General features: G+C 41.6%; 1 protein-coding gene across 3 annotated transcripts in view; it reads right to left on the bottom strand.

Moving 5' to 3' along the window:
• Nucleotides 1-23,369, bottom strand: part of LOC311271490 (uncharacterized protein) — a 40,716-nt gene that overhangs the window by 17,053 nt on the left and 294 nt on the right. The window contains exons 2-21 of one of the 3 annotated variants that reach the window (XM_084377187.1): nt 22,956-23,012; nt 7,591-7,761; nt 7,385-7,476; nt 7,006-7,127; nt 6,710-6,872; nt 5,587-5,709; nt 4,005-4,124; nt 3,781-3,909; nt 3,632-3,679; nt 3,201-3,242; nt 2,983-3,045; nt 2,826-2,900; nt 2,084-2,167; nt 1,908-1,964; nt 1,228-1,281; nt 841-894; nt 656-709; nt 511-564; nt 372-425; nt 251-295 (exon numbers count right to left, since the gene is read on the bottom strand). In XM_084377187.1, coding sequence (XP_084233313.1) covers nt 251-295; nt 372-425; nt 511-564; nt 656-709; nt 841-894; nt 1,228-1,281; nt 1,908-1,964; nt 2,084-2,167; nt 2,826-2,900; nt 2,983-3,045; nt 3,201-3,242; nt 3,632-3,679; nt 3,781-3,909; nt 4,005-4,124; nt 5,587-5,709; nt 6,710-6,872; nt 7,006-7,127; nt 7,385-7,476; nt 7,591-7,714 — 1,557 coding nt within the window. In that variant the 5' untranslated portion in view covers nt 7,715-7,761; nt 22,956-23,012. Of the gene's footprint in view, nt 1-250; nt 296-371; nt 426-510; nt 565-655; nt 710-840; nt 895-1,227; nt 1,282-1,907; nt 1,965-2,083; nt 2,168-2,825; nt 2,901-2,982; nt 3,046-3,200; nt 3,243-3,631; nt 3,680-3,780; nt 3,910-4,004; nt 4,125-5,586; nt 5,710-6,709; nt 6,873-7,005; nt 7,128-7,384; nt 7,477-7,590; nt 7,762-20,468; nt 20,775-22,955; nt 23,013-23,369 lie in introns of those variants that run through there. The other 2 variants (XM_084377185.1, XM_084377186.1) reach the window with 2 other exon arrangements.

Genomic DNA, 23,369 nt, shown 5'->3' with positions numbered 1-23,369 from the left:
GAACAGAGCCACGCTAACTGTTCCCCTGTGTGCAGTCTTTATGATAAGCTAAGCTCACCGACTGATGATTGTAGCTTCATATTTAATGCACAGATATGAGAGTGGTATCAATCCCTTCATCTAACTCTCAGCATGAAAGCAACAAGCAATATTTCCAAAAATGTCGCTCTTCCATTAATTTTAAATGTGATCTTCTATCTATACAAATATATACATTGTGTGTGTGTTTTGATTGTGCATTGACACTCACAGCATCGCCTGGTTGTCCTCTTGGTCCAGATGGCCCCTCAGAGCCCTGTGAAAAATCACAAACATTAATACATCCTGAACATGCAGAAACACAAAGCGATGTCATCATGAATACCTCTCACCTTCTCTCCTGGCTCTCCTGCAGGACCTACAGGGCCTGGCTTACCCCTGTCCCCCTGAGAAAATACATACATGGACGTTGGCAATGAGTGTCATGAATTATCTGATAAATCTGCTCATTCAATCAGCCAGATAGCTCACTTTATGTCCTTTGTTTCCCGGCAGACCAGGCAAGCCGTCAAAGCCTCTATCCCCCTGAGAAAGACAAGGAGGGTTAGTTCCTATTTTAAGAAGACAGAGCAGTCAGTGAGTGAACAGTGTGACCGTGACATAAGTTCCTCTTCACCTTTCCTCCAGTCTCTCCTATCGCACCACGGGTCCCATCTTCACCTGCTCGTCCCTAATTAACACACACAACACAAAAAAAATCAGATAATGATAGATTACTCATTGACATAGTGTAAATGTTCGAGAAAAGACTATGACAGCATATTAACGGATTAGACTCAAGACTGCAGTAAAGAGTCTCACCATTTTCCCAATTCGCCCGTTCTGACCTGTGATACCTTGCAGTCCTTGAGGACCCTGGAGAGAAAACAAAGAAGTCCCAGTGATAAAGAGGTCACTTCCGGGTAGACAAGTGGCTGTTGATCTGCATTACAAGGTATGTGAAATCTGCAAACTTCTTGTGATTTTCAGCAGTAACTGTAATGTTTCAAGTGATATAGCCAAACATGGTGGTCCGACCTATCCATCTGTCTACTGTCATTCATAAATATCATCGTAAAAAAAGAAAATTAAATTGTTTATAAGCTACGTGACGCAGGGGGTCTCTACATGGACATTATTGTAAACCAACACTGTGATTGGTTCTGTACAGAGAAGTGAGTGTGTTGCCATGACAACCAGCTGACTTACCGCTGGCCCCATGTCTCCACTGCTGCCCTTCAGCCCAGAGGGACCTGGTGCACCCTGGGAAGGAAAAACTTTGAATATTTAGTTGTCCAAACGATTGTTTCGTACTGTGTGAATCTACATTTTTTTCACATTGTCAGCGAGTACAGTACCAGTTTAATCACTTATGTTAAGTAATGTTCAGGTTGCGTGGGTATTTAGAAAATCTTGTTACGTTACTTGAAGAAACATATGTTTTCTACTAATTGGTAGAGTGACAGTAGCATGACCAGCCACTTAATCTTGAAGGGAAAGAAGAGGGGAAAGGAAAACCTTTTTTGAAAAAAACATTTTGAAAAATGTCAATCAAGATGACATCCTCAAATGTCTTGCTTTCTCTTCAACCTAAAAACATTAAATTAATTGTGATAGAGAAGTAAAGAAACCAGAAAATATCCACATTTAGGAAGCTGGAAACAGAGAATTTTGACTATTTTTCCTTGAAAAATGACTGTGTTTAATCGGTTATCATAATCGGCGTTTAATTTAGTAATTGACAATTAATCAAATTTATCGATTTATTGTTGAAGCTATACAGGAGATTATTTATCCTTCACCTGCGCCTGTATGTCTCCTGATTCACTATGACATTAAACAGCAGACTATACACATTTACATTTACAAAATGATGGGATCTCACTCACCAGTGGTCCTGGTCTACCCCTGAGGCCGAGCGGCCCTGGTGGTCCCTTCATTGCCAGCTACAGGAGGAGGCAGAAGGAGGAGGAGGGAGTCAAACAGCAACACACACACTGCAGTAGGTCTATAATAGCTCCGTGTGTGTTTATAATGTGACTATAATATTTCACATGTTGTATACCTTGGTCTGCTGCAGGATGGCCTGAGCCTGCGCCTCCTGTGCAGAAACCACAGTACCTGTCTTCGGATCACCACCTGACTGGAACTGCACACACAGAGACACACACGTGCACAAGATGCTTTTCAGTCAAACTCAATACCCCACCTAGTGGCCAATATGTAGCACTGCTATTACACTGATACATAAAAAGGTGCAGACATGTGAAAGGAAAAATCTGAAAAACATAGCAGAGAAACATAACATGCAGGTGATTCCCCACAGGGAATGACAGGTTTATGAATGGTTTGAGGAGTATGGTGTTATTTTGTGAATCATATGTTATCACTGTCACAATCACCTCAGATGTAAACATCAAATTAAGTCAGGAGATCAGTAAATTGTGTCTTCTGACCACAGCTGACTGATATGAAACAAACATTGGGCCAAACACATTCGTCCAGGACCTCATTGATGAGCTAAATTGTATGTTTGGTTGATATTTAGTTTGACACCTACAGTACATAAATCATATGTGTTCCAGGTATGCAATCTGGAAAGTGAAGTGAGGGGCAGGTGATCGTCTAACTTCTGAAGCCAAACAAACTTATGTAACAATCCTGAGCAAGCCCATTTCTCAGTTACAACATCCACACATTCCCATTCACCCCGCGGCTCCGTTAAGGGTTATTAGGTACAAATAACTGCCATAGCAACCCCACTGCAGCTTGTAAGGCCTCAGGCGACACAGAAACATCTCCATTACCGGTATGAGCATGATGTTTCCTGGGGGGCCTGGTATCCCATCAGCTCCGTTAAGGCCTGGTCGCCCTGGAGGGCCCTGAGAGGAGAGAGGAGGACAGTTATAGAGAGATGCCAACAAGTGGTGGACACTCACACAGCAATCTGAGGATGGTTCTCACCGGCTCCCCGGTGTCTCCTCGAGGTCCTACTGGTCCTGTGATACCAGAAGGTCCTGCCTCTCCCTGCACACATGGACAAAAAATATTTGATGGCATTACATTTCTGTATTTAAAGCAACTACATCTGTGTCTGTCTTTCCCACATGTACATTTTTTTTTACCTAAATACTGAAGAAAAATGTGTTTCAATCAGATGTCGAGCAGCAAAGTTTACTAACCTCCGGTCCTGGAAGCCCATGTGATCCTGTTATCTGCGTTCCCTGCAGAAATTTAACATAAATTCACTTTTTCTCTGAGGTGTTTGGTTAACCTGTAACCGTTAATACAAGTTGTATAATTGAACACAAAAACTTTTTTTCATTTAAAAAAAAAAGGCAAAACTTCCAGATTCATCACTGTTGTCCATGTCTTAAATTATTTTCCCAAATCAGGAACTATCCAGTCAACCAACCATGCAAACAATGAGTGAAAATAGTACATGGATGGAATATCTGATGAAAGAATAAGTAAACAACACTAAGAATTTCACGAGACGTTTGATGCCTTTCTTCTTCTTGAGACTCGATGCTGGTAGCACGTTTCAGTCGGTGTTCAAAACATTTTGAGGACCAAAATCAAGCACGTGTAATGGTGTTTTGTTTTTTCTCACCGGTCCAAAAAAGCTCGGCTCTCCTTTCTGTCCTTTTTCTGGTATATCCTAGATAGATATGGACATATGAACAGCATTAATGTAGATGAATGAAAGGGTTAGTTTTATGTCCTTTATCCTTTATGTGTAACTGATCATTTGGATGGTACCTCTGCAGTAAGCGAGAGCTCCCGTTCTCTCTCGGCCGGTCCGTAGCGCTCGTCGTATTCTTCCTCATATTCATACTCGTTCACGTGGTAGTAGTCTGTTGTGTTGTCATAGTCTTCGTACTCTACGATCTGTTCAATAAAACACACGCGAAGATGAATGATGAGAGACAGAATGAGAGACACAGAGCCAAGCTCGTGCTGCTGATCTCCCTGCTGAGTCTCACCTCATACTCGGTGACATTGGGACCTGCAGTCACCGTGGAAACAGACATGTCGTCATAGAGGTCACTGTAGTCAAACTCCTCAAACTCCTCCACAACATGTTTCTTAGGAGCTCTCTCCACCTGAAGACCGTAAAAGAATCAAAACAGAGTCGATGTGTGATGTTGTACAACATTTTGTTTGAGCTCACATAGAACATTAAAATCGATTAAAATAAATAATAAAATGAACAGAAATGTAACTTTTTGACATGATGGATGCCTTTTGAGATATGAGATTCACTACCTCTAGTAGTCCTGTCTGGCTGAGTGCTCCATTACATGAATTATATCATGAAAAGGCCAAGAAATGCTGGGCACATGCAATACATGGCACGGCTACAATGTAGTATTTTTAGCTTAGCTCCTTCAGGATTGCCTGTTCGAGCATGATGGCTTCATCTGAGTTCAAATTCCATGTTTTCCGTTGGCTTCATCATCCTTATTGCATTTTTGGTGATGTTGCAATAAAAAAACTGAACACACAAAAAAAAACAGGATTCCTGGAGTGTTTTGAGCTATAAGCCAGATGATGAATCAAACAGCAGCAGCGGAAAAGGATTTGAAACCTTTCCCAGGAGTGTGGAGCATTGGCACAGAGAACCTGGAAAAGTGTATTGGATCACAAAACCATGTAGTGTGTCTTACTGTGAAGAGCGAGGGATAAAGAGAAGAAGAAAAAATAAGTAAAAGAGAGAGAGGGAGAGAGCTAAGTAGACACTAGGAGCCTTTAAAGGTGTATAACTTCATTTTAAAGTGGAAATGTTGCATCAACAGGAAGGAAATTAACAACTGGAGGCATCTCAAACTGCAACTAGTGGTTAGATGTTAGCGTTTGCCTGTCAATACGATCTGCAATTTATATTCAAACAGTGTTGAGCTAAACATCTGATTATATGTTTACAGTTTTACACAGTTCTGTTTCCTGTTGTGTCATTTTAACGCCACAAACGTGCTGGAAAACAAGCAACATTAAAAAGCAGCACGGAGGCCAGTGACAATGTTACGTTGGTTAATCTTTGATTTCCGTGACTCATGTTCCCATCACTTACAATCAGAGCTGGAGATGATAAACACCCCTGACTACTGCAGAATTATTTGATCAGGTATAAATGTAGACTGTACCCTTCCCCACTGAAGACAAACGGCAGATGTTAGTGGGATTTTTGTCTAGTGTGACGGGGGTTTAACTCAGCATGCAGTGAATGTTTCTTCACAGCCCACAGTAATGTTTAAATTTATGTTACCCAGAGGATTATCTAATGTATATACATGGCTGAAAATAATTAAACCATTCATCTTGTTGTCATATCTGCCTTCCAAACTGTCCATAAATACCTGTAATAGTTTTCCTCTTACTAAATGAAACCTCGGGGGCTCCTTTACCGTTAAAGTGACAGTTGGGATTTACAACATTCAGCACCTGAGATGTCTTGCGGCGTGTGTTATGTGGGGAATGGGCCATGTGGACTTTAACAGAGACTTTTCCACGTGGTTTAAGTATCTCTATCTTCCCTCTGTGATTGGCTATTAGAAGAGGACTTACCTCCTCAGCCTCTGTTAATATGGTGTTGTAAGGCAAAGGCGCATAACAGTCTGGGATGTAGTCCTGACAGTAGGTCTCTGCCGCTCTGGGGTCATCGACGATAAGCAGCTGCTGGATGTCTCCCTGTGTCACAATAAAAACACACACACACAAACACACACAAATCTGTGACTCTACGTAAGTGAAACCATATGATCACCACATGAAGTGGCATCACATTACGGATGTCATCACTGGTCTTCACTGTACAATATGCCATTAATTATACGAATGACCTGTCATCTGTCTCCTGTGTCTTTATCTTTGACTGTATGTGTTCATTTAGTCAGATCAAAGTGGCTTAACAGGCTGGTTTTTATCGTTGCTATGCACTTAATCGTCTCCAGAGCTTCAATCTCAAGTGGCGCCAGCACATTAAGTCCACAGGCAAGACACAAACTCTTTCTCTCTCTCAACCTATTTTGCACAGCCACACACATGGTAGGGAGTCCAAGCCAAACATGGGAAGGGAGTTGCTCAGTTAAACAGATGGACCACCTGACAATGGACTGAAAAACAAAGGTCATAGTTCACATTTGAGATCTGTCAAAATGGCCTCACAGTGTTGAGGACATAACAGAAACAGAACTCATTAAAGGTTTTACACAGTGACAGATTTTAAGGGGATTTTTCAAAATTTTTTTAGCAGGGCAGCAGTCAGAGAAGATACGTATTCAACTGCATCTACTGGCCTAATTATTTGTCAGAGGTTTTATGTGAGAATGCATTCAAATCCATCCTTAGGGTAGTGGAAAAGCTGCAGTACATCCTCACAGCCACTGGAGGGCAGTAAAGGGAGACTAGCCTCTCTGTCTATTCATTTGTCACCATTTGATGTAGAAATCAAACAAGCAGCAACAAGCAAAGACACTTCCTTACCACACACAAGGAACTCTTCCCATTCTTTGTAATCTTTGCCAAGTCTTTGGTTTTAATTAAACCCAAATGAGTTGACATGGAGGTGATGATGTTGGTTCTTACCCTTTGATAAGTGCGATGTGCATGTGAGTTTCACCTCCACTCACATCATCTGACAGACACACACACACACAGGCACAGACAATGCACACACTCATAGTCCTACCTCAAACACGCCTTCGTCCAGCAGTCGTGTCCCAAACACAGTGACCCCATCAGTGCTGATGTGGGGGTCGAAACCTCTGAGCAAGTCCAGGGTGTCCAGTTTGACACAGTCCAGGTACAGAGTCACTGACTGGCCCTCCACACTGTAGGCTACTCTGTGCCACCTGGCAGGAAGCAGAGAAGAAGAAATTCAATTTTCGAAAAAAGGTTTTGTGTTTTTAGAATCCAGCAAAATAATAAAAGGTTATGTGTATTGAATGTGTGTGTATGGGTGTCTCTGTGTGTGAAGTTACCCACTTGCCATCAGCCAGGTTGATCTTCCTGAAGGTGGGGTAAAGTTCTGGAGGTGGCTGACCCTCATGGTCCTCATAGAGGAAGACAGGAGAACGGCCAATCTCCAAACCCAGCTGCTGTGTGCCCTGAGAGACACGTAGGACGAAAGCAAAGAGGGATGCTGGGAAAAATGGCACTACTCGGGTACTCGTGCACTCTCACTGAAGACATTGCAACATTAGTCTTTCACAAATTTCAGCATCCATTCTGCTGAAGCATCTCAAGGGAGTTAGCTTTTGCTCAAGGTCAGTCTTATATGTTAATATGGTGGATAAAAGTGATACAGAGTTGTTAAATATTTCAGAACGATGAGTGAAAGTTAGGTTCCAAAATCCTGATGTACCTGTGAGTCGTACAGCGAGAGGAGAAAGACCTGAGAGCTTTTCACAGCTCTGACTGTTGTCATCACTGAGAAATTCATCGGGAAAGGCGAATCTGGAAGGAACACACATATTAGAGCGAAGGCTCTCAATGAAAAAATACATTCATACAGTTACGTTATTATGCACTGTGTCAAAGAAGCCCACAGATATTTAAATTAAAACATACAAGGGAAGAGTTGCTTGGTGGGCGCGCTCAGTTGAATCTTCTTGTCGATCTTGTAGGAGAGGTCCGTCTCCTCTCGTCCCTCCCTGCTGGTGCACAGTCCTGCCTCCAACGACACGCCCTCCATGTCCTCTGACAGCTCCAGGACCTTCAGGACATCAATAGGATCGGCTGCAAAGAGACAAGAAACAGTATGACTGAGATGATGGGTGGCTCTGATGATCAGCTATTCTTCTGTAGTTCATAAGGGGGTTCACCTCACGAGTACCTTAAAGGTTGTTAAAGTTGTTGCCTCATCTAGATTGTCAAAATCAGTTAAAACGTTAGCCATGAGTTTGGAAATGAATCCTTGCTGGCAGTTCCTAAAGGTAAACTAGTTAGTTAGTGAGACTTTATTGTCCCCAGGGGGATGTTCTTTTTCACAACACTGCACATCAGCTTTGCACACATCATCCCACAGCAATGATAGACGGGAGTACATGAAGCACAGCACAACATCACACAACAACGACGAATCATTTACACACCAAAATATGTAAATATAGGGCCCAGGTTTAAGAATACTGGAATTACCCTGTAATTTGTGAGGCTATCCATGCGTGCACAGAGCACTTCATTCAAGTTATAAGCTTCCAAAAGAAAAAAGCCAAATTTATTATCCTTTCAGACCCCAAAGTGACCTGCACAGGTCTCTCCAGAATCACACTCTGGTGAGCACAGGGATTTGCTCTGCTTCAAGAAGCAAGTGGGAGACATCTGACATGGTCACACTACATCCTCCTTCATTTTCTGCTGCCACTGAGTTCCCTGCTTCCTGTCCTGAAAGAGCCTTAAGGCACGCTTCCTTGGCCAGCCCTCTCACCCCATCCCACTTTTACAAAGCACCTGTGGGAGCTTTAAAACACCACATCAGAAGCAGTGACCGTATGTAAAAACGCAGAAAACAAAGAAAAACAAGAGAGCTGCTTTGACCAGACACACTCATGTATATAAGAAATAAGATGATGCTAATGAGTAAAACTATGTTTTAAATTGCTTCTTAATGATATCGTTGGGCTGAGATAATTTACAGTGGGGAGGAAGGTCCATAATTTTGACTTGGGCACAGACAAAGCTTTTTCACCAGCTGACTTTTCGTTTAACTGAGGGATATGACACAGGGAAGATGTCTGGGTGGAACCAAAGTATAGAGAAGAAATAAGGGCTTGGATAAGAATCAGCGGGTCTGTAACCTTTGTAATGACAACTGTCTGGGAGGTGAGAATCCCGTTTTGTTTGAGTGAAACCGTAAGGGAAAATTACTTGCCAAAGTATCATTTAAACAGTCCACCATCTATATTTAAATTCATTTTGTTATTACAGTTGGATAAGACTTTAGGTGCCTTCTTAAAGACTCTTCTACTTTTGTTAAATTCATTTATGTTGTGCTTCATTCATGCCGGGTGCCGCTGTTCAGTTCAGATTGCATGTATTGTTAAGTGTTTGTGACTCAGAATCCCAGCAGCAGTGGTGGGATGGTGGAGTCATGAGGGCAAAAAAGACTCGATTAAAACCTGATTGACATTATCTCATATGATGGTCACTTACCACATGAAACAATGCTTTTCTACAGAGTTTATTGCTAACTTGAAGCAGACGTACTGCTGCTATGGTTACCTTTAGTTTAACATACTTGCCCACTGATTTAGAACAGTGGTGGACAAAAACTACATTTGATTGGTGCTGTTATACTTGTTTTAAAAGCTGCACCAATCAATTTAATGTACATTAAGAAGGAATCAAACCCTCCATGGAGATTTTAAGCCTCTTTTAGTTCAAAAAGCTCTTATCAACCTCTTTTCCAGCCCAGCAAACAGTCTTTCTCATCAAAAAAGCTCTAATAAACTAAACTAACTAACCACTACCCATTTCCTGCGCAGCACCTAACAACAGACAAAGTAATTAACAAGCCAATGAAAGGAAGGATTTTCTTTTGCAATGGTATAAATACCCACACTAACTATTGTCTCCAAATATACACTGTTTGTTTTTGTGTGACGTTACCGAAGTCCTTATGTTACCTCTGGGACATGTGGGTGATGCCGGCCCTATAATTAAGAAACCTTATAAACAAACTCATGAAATTCTTTATCAGTCAGACCATTTACTCCCTCTCTTGTTTTCTCTCTCTCTCTCTCTCTTTCTAGGACACATACTTGTTGCAGAAGCTTGGTGTGGTAATAAAACAATTGCGATCTTGGCACTGTAACAAGAGTCTGCAACACACAACAAAGACTGACACCAGGGGGCAATAAAAAATACATGTGCTCTGACAATGATTCAGCCCGAGAGCACACACACACACACACACACACACACAAAGCAAAAGAGAAGATGCAGCCAGAGTTGTAGTTTAAGCAATAATACTTTGCATATGCACACATTCCTTTGAACGCTGTGGACACAATGGTCACAGAGATCTGTGAGATGGACTAAGCAGGAAAAGATGGGATCTAAAAGACGACAGGGGGACAGAAATATGCAACATACTGAACGTGAAACAGCAGAGAAGAGGAAATAATAGGTGGTAGGGGAGAGGAGAGGAGAGGAGAGGAGGGCATGCCTCTACTGGAATGGCTTCTTTTCACACGTATTTCAGGGGCTTACGTAAACCCTCCATCTGCCGTACACCTTTCAACACACACGTGCACACACGTGCATGTGCATGCTCACAAGAGGTTGGCATAATGTCTAAGTCTGAGTGCCAGATGTATTTGTCGCCCATTTTTTCGGTTTGTCCGTCTGTTTGTCCATCTGCCTGTCTGCCAGCCTGCCTCCTGGCACTCTGTCTGCTCGTAATTTCCATGTGCAGGGCATCATGTAATTAAGTGATACACTTAGTAATTACCGTGCAATTAAAACTTGTAGCTTGAAGTTGCTTTATACGGGATAAAATCAAAAAGCTGACATTCTGGAGTTTTGTTTACAGTGATTCTGCGCCGATTGGTCACCGCAGCTTCAGTGTTGATGATCTAATGCACAATTCAAAACATAGTCTGAGTGACCACAAAAATAGAAACACCTGTGCAGTGTAATGCTATACAACAGTTACAACACAGAGATGTTTGGTGTGTTGATTCAATTCTGTGGCACAGTTTGAGGATGCCTTCTGTGGTTGAAACAAGCTGTTTCCCCCCTGCCTCCAGTGCATATGCCAAGCTAAGCTAATAAACTGCAGCTTCATATTTATTGTACAGACATGTGAGCGGCATCAATCTTCCCATCTAAGGGCCTCCACAGTGTCTGGGCCGTCAGCATCAGCAGTCCTAGTGATTGCAGTGTGTCCTGCACTGTTGCTACTTGTCTGCAGCTGTCAGCCGTTTTTTGTCCAACTGAGCGTGTAGAATTTGAGCCCGGCAGTGAGAAAAGTCACTCTGATTGGCTCTTTAGCTAAACGAATCATTGCACAAGAAGATAAATTAAACAAGAAAAAGGTAAAGCCCCTTCGGCCTGTCGCTGCAGTATTCATGATTTGAACAATTTAGCGCGATTTCTCCTGATTTTTTGCCTCCGCTTCTTCACTAGTGCCATTTGCAACTTTTTATCAGCCATTTTCTTAATTAGAAGAGCAGTGTCAAAAAACATTGCTTTATCATAACAACGGTTTTTATATTCGCAGTCCCTACAGACTACTGCTAACTGGTGGTATGGACATGTATTTCCTCTTAAACAGTTGACTGTCAGCTGTAGTCTTGTCGGTTTGCAGCGACAGTCAACCTTCATCACTGTTGGTTTGGTGTGTCTGGGCTCTGTTTCTCTTTTCTAGTCAAATGTTAGCATGACTAGCTGTTAACATGCTTTTCTTAGGCTACAAGGTAGCTCCTGGTGATAACACATGTTAGAGCGACGATTAGACTGAAGGCGACACCTCTCCTGACACTCATAAGCAGTGCGTACAAGAAGAGGGGTTTAAGTCATACATACCAACAAATGATCGGCAGCACTGACATCTGAACGCAGCAGAGGACAAGACGAGACATGGAAACTTTGCTCTTACTCTATCTGCCCTTTAACACAACAGGCAATGTTTCCCTAAACTGTTGATGCCTTAGTATGTACAAGCACAAAACAACATCCACAAGATACACACAGGGAAGCAGATCATCTCTCTCTCTCTCTCTCTCTCTCTCTCTCTCTCTCTCACACACACACACACACACACACACAGGGTACATAGAACGTGCTGTACACACACCAGTGTGTTCTGGTCTCCATCAGTTGCTGCTGTTAACCTGAGGCTCTAAACTTTGGTGAGAGGGGCACCATGATCAACATGCACACACATGCAGAACTTGTCAAATGTAAGCCTCAACATAAAGCAGAGCGACTGTAGTTTGAAGAGAAAAATCCACAACAAGAAGGAACTATTTAACTACAACATTAAAATAGACAGAGAGATAGATAGATAGATAGATAGATAGATAGATAGATAGATAGATAGATAGACAGACAGAGAGACAGACAGACAGCATTCAGACAGGTTTTAAACAAACTGCCAGGTTAGCCAACAAGGCTGACAATAAAATAATAATTTTATTGTTAGCCACGGCCAAAAACAACAGATCGCATATACTTAAACCGTGTTTACCGGTTATGCTACCGACATATCTTTTAGTTTTATTGCTAGATACACAAGCTGCTCCAAATAACATCCAATGCACCTGGCACTTCCTCAGAGCTCTGACTGGACTTGCTCTGGTAGCTCTGAGTAACTGAAGATACCTCCACCAGACAGAAGAGAGGCACCATTATCAGTATCATTTCCATACATATGCATCTCCTTTTTCCACAAATGTTGAAAGAATTTCAGTTTACAATATTTTTAAAAATAACTAAAATTATAAACAGAATGAGAAAACAATTGCAATGATCTGTGTGTTTTGTGTTGCAAAAATATCTGAAGTTGGCATGCTAACCAACTTGCCCTGGCTCGTCTTGGTCCAAAGCCCCTGTGCCAGTGATGTAAACACCGACACTTCCGCTAGCTGCACAGCTAACTGAGCTAATGGCAGCTATATACTTCCCAGCAGTTAGCTGTGTGCTCAAGTGATATGTTGCCCCCTACTTGTTCTGGGTATGATTCAATCCTGATTCTCTCTCTCAATGCAGAAAGGGCTTTATACTACTTTTTCACACATGCATTCGTCTCCCCAACACCTGTAAACACACTTTAATGTGTGTGTATTTTCCTTACAGCTGAACCAATCAGAGGATGAAACATAGCAATGTAAACATGAGGTTGTGTTTGTGCTAAAAGCTAGGCTACTTCTTCTGCTATGTTTTAAAAGAATGCCTGACACTCCGGGCCAATCAGCTGACCAGGCGACCAGGAATTTTCCCGGTGCTCCAGATGGCCAGTCCAGACCTGTTAGTCAAACTTATTTCGAGGTGGTGAAGTGTAAGTGGAGGTCATTGTCTGTTAGCCAAGATCCATTTCTGTTACATACAGGACACACCAGTGTGTGGGGCAGCGAAACGGACGCACAGGTACGAACAACACACTGATACATACACACGCAAACAGACAACTTAAAGGACACCATATTGGATTTTCTGGAAACCAGATGTGTGTCTGTGTTTGTGTGTATGTGTGTGTGTGTGTGTGTGTGTGTGTGTGTGTATGAAGAATGGGTAATGTTTTTGTGCACAAGTGTGGTTGTATGTATGTTTGTGATTAGTCTGTCATTAACTCAGTAACGGCAAAGAATGCAATAACACGCCTTTTGCAGAAACAAGAACTAATGTTTAGTCGAGCCTCCTAAACTGCAACAAAACACAGACAGATAGACTGACACACACACACACACCACACCAGGGTTCAAATCCCCCACACAGGATTTGCCCCAGGAGCATGTTATTACGGTCCTGCACCTCTTTTACCTCTTTCTCCTTTAGCTGTTTTTCTCAAACATCTCTGACACGGCCCTCCTCAGAGACACAACCAAGAGAAAGATAAAAAGAGGGAGATGAAAACCAGAGAGGAGAAGAGACGAGAGGGAGAACGAGTGCAGAGGGTAGAATAGGATGGAAGCGACCATATGTTTTCTTTCCTCCCAGTTCAGCTGGCTCTGATCAAAGAAACACACTGGATAGGCTCTCCTGCTGTCTGATACACACATACACTGTGCATACCATACACACATACACACACATGCATCTATTTAGGTGAGACCTTAACATCAGTGATGGAGCGAGGGAATAATACGTGAGCAGACAGACAGAAATTCTAAGACTCTGTGGCACTCGTGTCAAAAAGAAACATCATTATGACATCTCATTCAAAATCTTCTCTCCTCTTGATCCGACTGAACAACGAAGGGTTTCACATATCCATTCCAACAAAATCATTGTTCCTCTCAAGCACAGATCAAAGACTACGTCAATATTTGTCAGTCACCGGGCTTCTCCGACAGCTACACGTTGCTTTTTGTGGCTCTGTGCTCTGTTATTGTTGGGTGTTGCATCATTCAGGGACTTTGATTTCAGAGAACAAAGAATGACCTTATTTCTGACATAAGACACATTTATGGCACACAGACCAGCTCTGCTAGAATGCAAAGTGTATGATAAATTTTAGGTTTTAGGCTACTGGTGGCAACTGTGCACGTTAAGGTAAGTTAAGGTATCACCAAAGCCATTTCCTTTTTTTCCTGTGCAATGCGCGTCTCTACCAAATTTCATGGCAATCTATTCATTAGTTGAGTAGTTAATTCATTTCATTTAATAGATACAAATATCAACCTCACGGTGCCACGAGATGAAAAATCAGGTGACAAAAGTCATTAGGCTTCAGACTCTCTGGACCATTAACGCCTGTGCCAAAATGTCATGTCAATACATCAAGAGATTGTAGGGGTAATTCTGTGAAACACACTGACTAATAGACGGCCATTTTACCCTTCAAAAAATTGCTAATGAAGACCTACGAATGTGAGTTACAGAAGTGTAACTGTTGTAAAAATTGTACTCAACAACTTACTTCTCATATAAATCAATAGATATCAACAAGGTGGTTTCATTGCTTTAAAGAGCTAAATCAGGAAGTTGTTTGTGTTCATGGGTTTTACTGCTTTTTCCATCAAAACACATTAAACACTCTGAACTAAAACATTGTAGTCACTGAATCATAACACAACCATGGCAAACATCCAATTACAGTCATGTCTACACACTTTTACAGCCCCAATCTTTTGTCTTCATTGCATCAGACTGACAATTCTGTTCCGAATGTGTGTTCTGAGAAGCGCCTTCAGGAATTGGTCTAATGGACCAGAAAACCTAATTCAAACAACTCAGCTCAAGTTTTCTATTACAAGAACCATTGCAAAAACTTTTCCAAACCTATCATTAGTGCAGGCAACTCCACACATGTTGTTTTGTTTAGTTGAGAGGGATGCCTTATCCCCCCTATGCTCCAGTACAACCTGACAATAGATCAGACACAAGCAGCAGATGGCTGTTGTTTTCTTTCACCTGCATTTTGTTCTTTGGTAATCATACAAGGACACACACGGATACAGTCTCTCTGTCTCTCAGGATGCTCCTGGACACACAGGGGTGCATGAACGGACACAATGATACATTAATTAATTATATAGAGAGAACAATTCATTCAATTATTGAGTTATATCTAATTTTGGACTTTTTTATGTCTTTTTTGTCTCTTGACAGAATCTCCATCTCAGATTCTGCCCTCATTGTGTCCTTGAAGTTATTTAAGTATCCAATGTATCTTGGAAGCGATTTATTAGAAACAGGCTGCAGCTTGGCAGCTTGGCTGTAGCTCTGGTGAATATAGCTAGTTGTAAAACTATATGAGGACCAACAGCTCTGACAAACAAAAGCACCATTAACACCTTAATTCACAAATATTAATCTTTAAGGAAGTAGGGGTAAAGCACTTGACCACCACCTCCACCACAACGTGGGTCATATACCTGCTAGTGGTGCCTCCATCTTGGTTGTCCGTTTCAAGCAACTCAAGTTTCTCTGACTGAAGTTCTTCAGAGTTTTTAACTTTCAGTCTTCATCAGCAAAAAAATTAAAAGCTGAGCTAGATACCAGGTATATCTGGTAGCGTTTGAAAGCCGGAAGCTGCTGAGGAATCATGTTCATGTTATTTGCCCAAGCAACTCCTACTGGTTGGTCAGAGCACCTGTATGGAAACATGATTAGTCAATTAGCTGGTTAAACGTTGCTTTCCTCATTAGTCAGCACCAGATACGAAAGTTAGTTGAACTTATTAGTATTAATTGTTAATGTTATTATTATTAATGTGCACATTTATATTACATATTAATATAAAGTGCACTGAAATGTCATGACATCCTTGTTGTACATTGTTATATAAAAAAAACAAACACCTGTTATAACAGAGATGTTAGAGACGTGATACTTTTGATAAAATGTTTAAGCTTCTGAGTGTTTCGTTACTTTTAGACTAGTCCACTGGTCTAAGTTTAAACTTTCTTTTAAACATGTGGGAAAACATTCATTAGGAACCTGGAAACTTGTGAACCTCTGCACACATCATGGCCATGTGGTGAAGCTTTTTGTTAGTATTTTGAATACTAGCATTCATCTCACTCTCCAAACAATCACATTGTCAACTCATGGAGCAGACAAGTTAATTCGGATGGTTGTTTTCTCTTTGGTCTTCCACACCGCTCTCCTAGCAGCAGCATTGATTCTGCTCAGCCCTTGCTGAAGCGATGCACTTCCACAAGTCTGGACTAGGACTTGAGTCTGGACAAAAGACACTTTGAAATCCTACATGAGTGGCCAGAGCATCTGGACCGAGACGCATTTGTAGAAATCTGATTTGAATCGCATCTCAAACCACCTCCAAATGTGGGTTTGCAAAAATCGTATTTCATGTGGGTTTTTTTGCTGTCTAGACTGGAAGTCTGAACATAACCTGAGTGACAAAGGATGAAAGCAAAAGTCCAAATTGGGGATAAAAAGGCCAAAAATGTTGAAACAAGACTTCAACATCTTGATTTAGCTATGTTAACAAGCTACTGTAATATATTCACTATCTTAGCTTACCATGTTAGCACGGTAACATTTAATCATTGGCATAAAAAAATAAAATACAGTGAATAAGTGATTACAACTCTCAAATCTTTAAGAGGACCTGAAGCTGCTAGCGTTGCTAAATATGGATATTTCCACTCTGAGTCACATGCGGTAGAAAACTACTACTGTTGTGCTTCTGGCCATATCCCAATCTGTGATGTCACAGCAGGTGTTTCCCATCATCTGTCTGATCAAAGACACCTGGTTTTATGTTATTGAAAGGGGTGTGACCATTTTTTTAAATGTTCAACCATTTGTATGCAGACCCATGCAGGTGGCAACAGATTTTTTTTTTATCTTTAATGTTCTGCTAAGGTTAAAATGGAAAGCTTTGCTGTCGAGGCCTGACAAAAAGAAATATAAGCAACACACATCGGAGGCGGGTATCTCCTACTTACAGATACTTCACGTGTCGACTTGGCTTAGAGCCGCACCAGATACAGGGTGCAGATCTTAAACCAAGTCTAAATTTCTCATGAAACTGCATGCTGATTCTATTTTTTTAATTATTTTCCTGCATCAACACAGCTCAGAATATAGCAGGAAGGCTTTCAACTAAAGACATGTGGATTCAGCTTCATTACATTGGTAACCAGGTGATTTTCAGACTCGAGACTTGAGTATCGAATACCTTGAATATCTCAAAAGCAATAAATAGCGAGGGTCAGGCTTACAGCTACCTGAACACATACGTTACGTGCTGACAGTGAGCCAGGTAAGACACTGAAGCACCTTAGGCCAGACTATGACATGCTTGACCGTAACTTGGCCACATTGCTCAGGTAACTATGATCATAATTCAAACCCAGCTTGCTGACAGCCAGGTGTGTGACCCTATTTGACAGCAGGCCAAAAATCAAAAGTGACGTATGTAACTGTAGACTGTAGACAGTTTCATAATGTGTGTTATGAAACAGTTTGCAGCTGGAGAGGACTGTGAGAAGCAAATATTTTACTGTGTGTATGCATGTGGGAGTGTGTGCATACGTTTGTTTTTCTGTCTGTGTGCTTCTCTCTACAAGGAGGGTTATTTACAAATAAAATCTGATTTACAAGGACGACGTCTCTGACCGCCAGGTGCAACAGGGTTCACAGCCTGACCCTATTTTCCCAGATGACCCTAAAGGTCCAGAGTTCACATTAGTCACTTCAGTAATGACCTTCACAGACAGTGAGGTTTGAGTCAGAATGTCTGAGTGTTATAACATGATAAATGTGGATAATAATACTGCAACAAAGTCTAAAAACGTCTGTTTTGACTTTGTGTTAATTATTCTAAGTCTTTGTTTCTTAATATATCCCTGAAACATGATCAAATAACCTATAAAACGCACCTGGCAGGCAAGTTTTCTTTTAATCCTCAACACTAAGCCAGGTAGTTAATAATGATTTAAAAGCTATTGGGACATAACATAAATACTTTTTCGCTTTCTCAGCATCTTCTCAGACAGAGCAGGTGGAGGCAACATGGTGGAGTCTCTGCCAAGTCACCTGCACGCTGACTCTTTCACTGTGAATTACTGAGGCTGTCCTGCATAAAGCTGGTGGATGCTGACTTGCAAATAAAAGCCATTAAATGAAGAAAACAACAGATTTAATGAAGGTGAAGGATATGAGGGATGTGTGGCTCAGCCTTGAGTTTTTAAAGAGTTTTTCTTGGTTTTTCTGAGTGCTTGAAATGACTTGAGAACTGTTGATGTGGTGGGCTTGTAAAGCTGATGAGGAAATCGTATGTGACTGATTAAACAACCTCATCTCAAACGCCATTATCTTTATCAGCTGATGTTATCAGTGTTGTTTCCGAGGTCAAGAATAAACTTTTAAAGGAAAAGTTTGACATTTTGGGAAATACTCTCATTGACGCTGAGAGTTGCCTAGCAACCTCATGATTCCAGGAAGTTACTGCATTTGACCGGGACACCACAACTTCAAACAAACAAGACATACAATGTGATTGTGTGATGTTTAGAGGTGTTGGTAGGCTGATTTTGTTACAGTTGGACAGAACCAGGCTGTTTGCCCATTTCAAGTCTTTGTGCCAAGCTCAGTTAACTGACTGCTGGCTCCATTGGAATCGATAATCCCTTCTAACTCTCAGCTTCTGTTTGACTTAACATGGAAGAGAAGTCCTTAAAGTGCTCAGAAAAAATGCAAATTAAAGCATCTTCAATTCCAGGAAAACTGGCAACTTAATCTTCTGATGAAGATCAAAAAAGCTTGACAACATCTTCGAAATGAGCCATGAGGTGAGACTGTTTTGTCAACCACTGTTTTCAAGGTCAAGTATGAACTTTAAAGTTCAACAATACGTGTGATGTTTGGCGAAAAAATAAAGGCTCAACTGGAAAAACTTTGCTCATCTGATCTGCCTTGTTGCTTCAAGGGTAACTCCACCAATTTTACACATTAAAGTGTGTTCGCAGGTCTTGGGGAGTACAACTGTGTATATCAATAAAGTGGTATAATCTGATACATTGTCTCAAATGATGTCACTCCGTGGCGAAGTTGCATTGTGGGTAATGTAGGCAACAGGAAGCAGAGTGCAATATCTCTGGTTCTACCATATCGATTTTGATCATTTGTTTTCAAACTGTCCATAATGAGTCCAACAGTGTTATTGGAGTGCAATGCTAGACCAGTGGACTGCTTCTCAAAACCTGGTGCCTACATTACCCACAATGTAATTTAGCCACTGAGTTAGCTAATTTCTCAGATTACCTGCAGCTTCCTCTGGAGTCACACAAGGTGTTGTACTACTTTTTTCACATGTGCAGTCGTGCTCCACAAGACCTGTGGGCACACTTTAATGGGTAAAATTGGTGGAATTACCCTTGAAGGCCCAAGTTAAACAGGATAAAGCAGTTAGAACCGACAAAATGTCAGGTTCTTAGTGTTTCATCATGGTTCCTCAAAGGTTTGTTACCTCATAAGGGAGTACTTACTGTAGTTTTTATGGTGTCATTTTCTGTAATTGGAGGATAAAACATCATAGACCTCTATAAAACACATTGATGCCACTTGCACTTGACCTGATAGACATCATGACCCCAGGCCCTAAACCACCCTCCTCGCGTGTTTCCAGTGCAGCTCCAGGGGCTGCTATACGTATCCAAGCGTTCCCAGTAAAGTTCAGCACAGCTCACTTTAATTTGCCTCAGTCTGTTCCCCATTACCCAGCTGTACAGCTTAAATATCCTGTATGCTGCTGTATGAGATAACAGACTGATGCAGCAGGTATGGAAGAACAAGTCTAGACATATAGACCTTTCAACTGTCTAGCAAATGTGCAGTGGGCTCAAGGAGCCCAGAACAAGTTCAGTTCAATAAGCTTTAAACCTGCACGACCTGACATGACAAAGACACCTGTCAAAGTGGAGACCCGAGCCTATTTTTCTGGAAGTTAAGTGGAAATGACTAGGAGCCATTTTTCAGATGGAGGTGGAGGTGTTTTTAGAAACTGAGCCATCTCTGACAAATCAAGTTCACATCACCAAACCAAAAAAAGTCTAGATGCACAAACAGTGAGTGTGTTTGCTGGACTGGATTAAGATGATGTTAAAAGATGAATTAAGGATGACTTTTAAACTTGGCTCAGGAGGGCCTGAGGGGCAGGTGGTGACTGTGATGTGACAGTCAGAGGAGGAGAGAGAGAGAGAGAGAGAGAGAGAGAGGGAAGAACAGAGGAAGCACTGACTAATTAATTTACAATTACAATTATGTGAACAAAGACGAACAAATAAAAAGTCCTGGATATTTCAGCCTACCTGCCCTTGAGGTGTAAAACACCGTGACGAGCAGCAACAGCAGCCACGTCTCGCGCACTGAGCTCCATCGATCCATCATATTGCATTTGAAGCTATCGATAACGGCGGCAAATTGTTCCCTCGTGGCTCCCCCTGGACACCTGCAGTCACACGAGCCCCGGCACTGCACTCGAGAGCTCTAGGAACTGCCGCTTCGCGCCCGTGCGTCCGTCTCAGCTTGCGCTCCAACAGCTGGCAATTAAGAGCGCGCGTGCGTAAAGGCTGATTTAATTGGTGATCAATGACATTGAGCAGCCCGTATACGCTCCTGCTCTCACTGCTTCCTCCTGGATGGACGGATGAAGAAGGAAGACAAGCGGACAAAACAAATCTATCAAAAGGTCTTTCCTCCTTCACCCGCAGAGAACTTTCCTCACTTTCTCTTCCCTCCTCCTCCTCCTCCTCCTCCTCCTCACCCCCCTCTCTCCTCCGGGGTGACCCCTCCCTCCCCGGAGACTCCTGGTTGAGGCTCGTGGGGGCTGCACAGGAACATAATTACCGCGCGTGTCACTAATAGCATCATTATTTAAGTGAGTGATTTAAGGGACTGTGTGGTGTCTATCTGCACGCACGCACGCACCGGTACTTACACATTATAACACTGTAAGGCACATGCGCACGAGCACATGTGCAAAACATTTTAATGTTTGAATGCAGGCCTGCCAGCAAAGTTTCTCTCTATAGGACCTGATACAAAACACCCAACATGAACAATGAAAGCTTGTGCCACATGTGATTTTCTGCTCTCTCTCTCCACACACACACACACACACACACACACACACACACACACACACACACACACAAAGCATGCTAGGACAGGACAACGGTGCTGCCCAACTAATAAAAATATGCTGCTGCAGATTCCAAATTCCAGTGCCTGTCTGTCTTTGCCCACACACTCTTCAAACACACACACACACACACACACACACACACACACGCACACAGATAGATAGCCTATGCCATATTCTCCCTATAGTCCCAATAAACTAAATACTCTTCCTGCCATCTACTTCAAGGGATTATCATTCTTTACCGTTAATGTGGAAAACTCACAAGAAAGCCACGGCTCACTGGGAGGCTTCAGAGATTTTTAGGGGGTTTTGGGATGTTTATAGGGCTGACAAGAACTCAGGAGCTCAGTACATGCACACACATGCATACATGCACATGAATACCTATATGAGCCTCAGGTCTCTCCTGTCCTGCTATAGCTTCCATTCACATCAGTCTTTATTGTCTACAAAGAGATGCGTAGTCGCTATTTTCTTTTCTTTAGTTCACTAATATATGACCAAGACTTAGAAGGATAGTTTGAACAGGAGCAATTATACAATTATGTATAATCAAATCACATCCAAATGTGTTTATATGGTACAGTAACATATTATATACATTAAAATATATCATCAACATGTATTTAATTGGAGCTAATAAAGATGCAAGGATGAAATCTGTTTTCATCTAAATAAATCTATGGAAATAAATACAAGAAGACAAAACTAGGTACATTGACAAAACATCAAGATAAGATAAAAGATAAGATATGATAGATAAGATAGAACAAAATCATCAATCATCAATAATCATCAGGCTGCTATGAAATGTGCACGTAAAGGAGAAAGTTAGATTAAAAGTGTAGGTTTTTAATGGTGTAGTTTCATGTGAGTCTTAGGAAGGAATACTTGTTCTTCTTGTTGCCATTTGGTGCCATCTTGCAGCAGCATTTGTAAAAACTGCCATAGCTTGTCTTTGTGAAGGTGAGAACAAGGTATAAATACTTTCAAGCCTGTAACTAATGAACTGATGATGCACAAAGTTTTTGGGGTTTTGTGAACGCACTGCATTGAGAGAAACAAACATATGGCATATTCAAAGTCAAATGTAGTTAAATGTAGATGATGTGTTTTGAGATAAAGACACTGTAAATGAAGTGTACAATAATCATTAGATGTTGGTGTTTTGGAAACAGTGCTGTTTTGGTAACAGAAGTAAATTGCATTCAGACACACGTACATACTGACTGTTTTTGAAGAAGAAAATAGATTCCAGGCATATTTCCAAATGCCCTACCCCCGGCTTCAAGAAGGTTGTTTTAAATATATGACTCCCAGCTACAGTATGTGTGTGTGTGTGGGAGAGAGAGAGAGAGAGAGAGAGAGAGAGGAAGAGTGGTTTTGTACTTCTGTGTAGAAGTATCCATATTGCAATATATCGTATCGGTCCTCTTGCGATGTGCGTATCGATGCACTGGAGCCAAATGCTGATATTTTTATTAAAACATGGAGGCTTTCCAAACTGATTTCATTGACAATTTGACTTACCTGAGTCACCACTTCATGACCTTGTGGTGTAAACTTCTGTAAACTTAATTTACACATATTAAAAAGAATTTAGTTGTATTCAGACCACACTAAATGCCCAAGGGTGGTGTGGCGATGTGGGAGGGTCACTCCATAGCCGTGTGTGTGACGTGTTGTTACCCCCCGCTGATTAGTTTGCCTGAAAGAGAAGATGCTATGTTCAATAGGCCAAATAGCCTGTCCCACTACTAACCCGTTCTACTCTGCTTCTGATCTGCGATCATGCCTCTGCCAGGTCAGCAGGTAGTATTCATACTCTGTTCCTTTATGTGTGTGTGTAGGTATTCTGTTAATATTGTGTAATAATAGTTAAAAATAAAATAAAGCCAAATAAAAAACATCCACAGGGATCATCATGAATACAGTAGCCAGATTTTGTTGGTGTTGAAGAAGCAACTTCATTCAGAGTGCAGTGATTTAAAGGGTAATCATATTGACCACTGGGTGGCGCCAACTCTCTTCGAAAAGCAGAAGCTTACATTTGCAGACCAATATT

Source organism: Pagrus pagrus (assembly GCF_965226575.1).
Source record: "Pagrus pagrus genome assembly, chromosome: 2".
Lineage (NCBI taxonomy): Eukaryota > Metazoa > Chordata > Actinopteri > Spariformes > Sparidae > Pagrus > Pagrus pagrus.
Note: the sequence above shows the minus strand (reverse complement) of the source record. Positions and strands in the feature narration are given on the sequence as shown.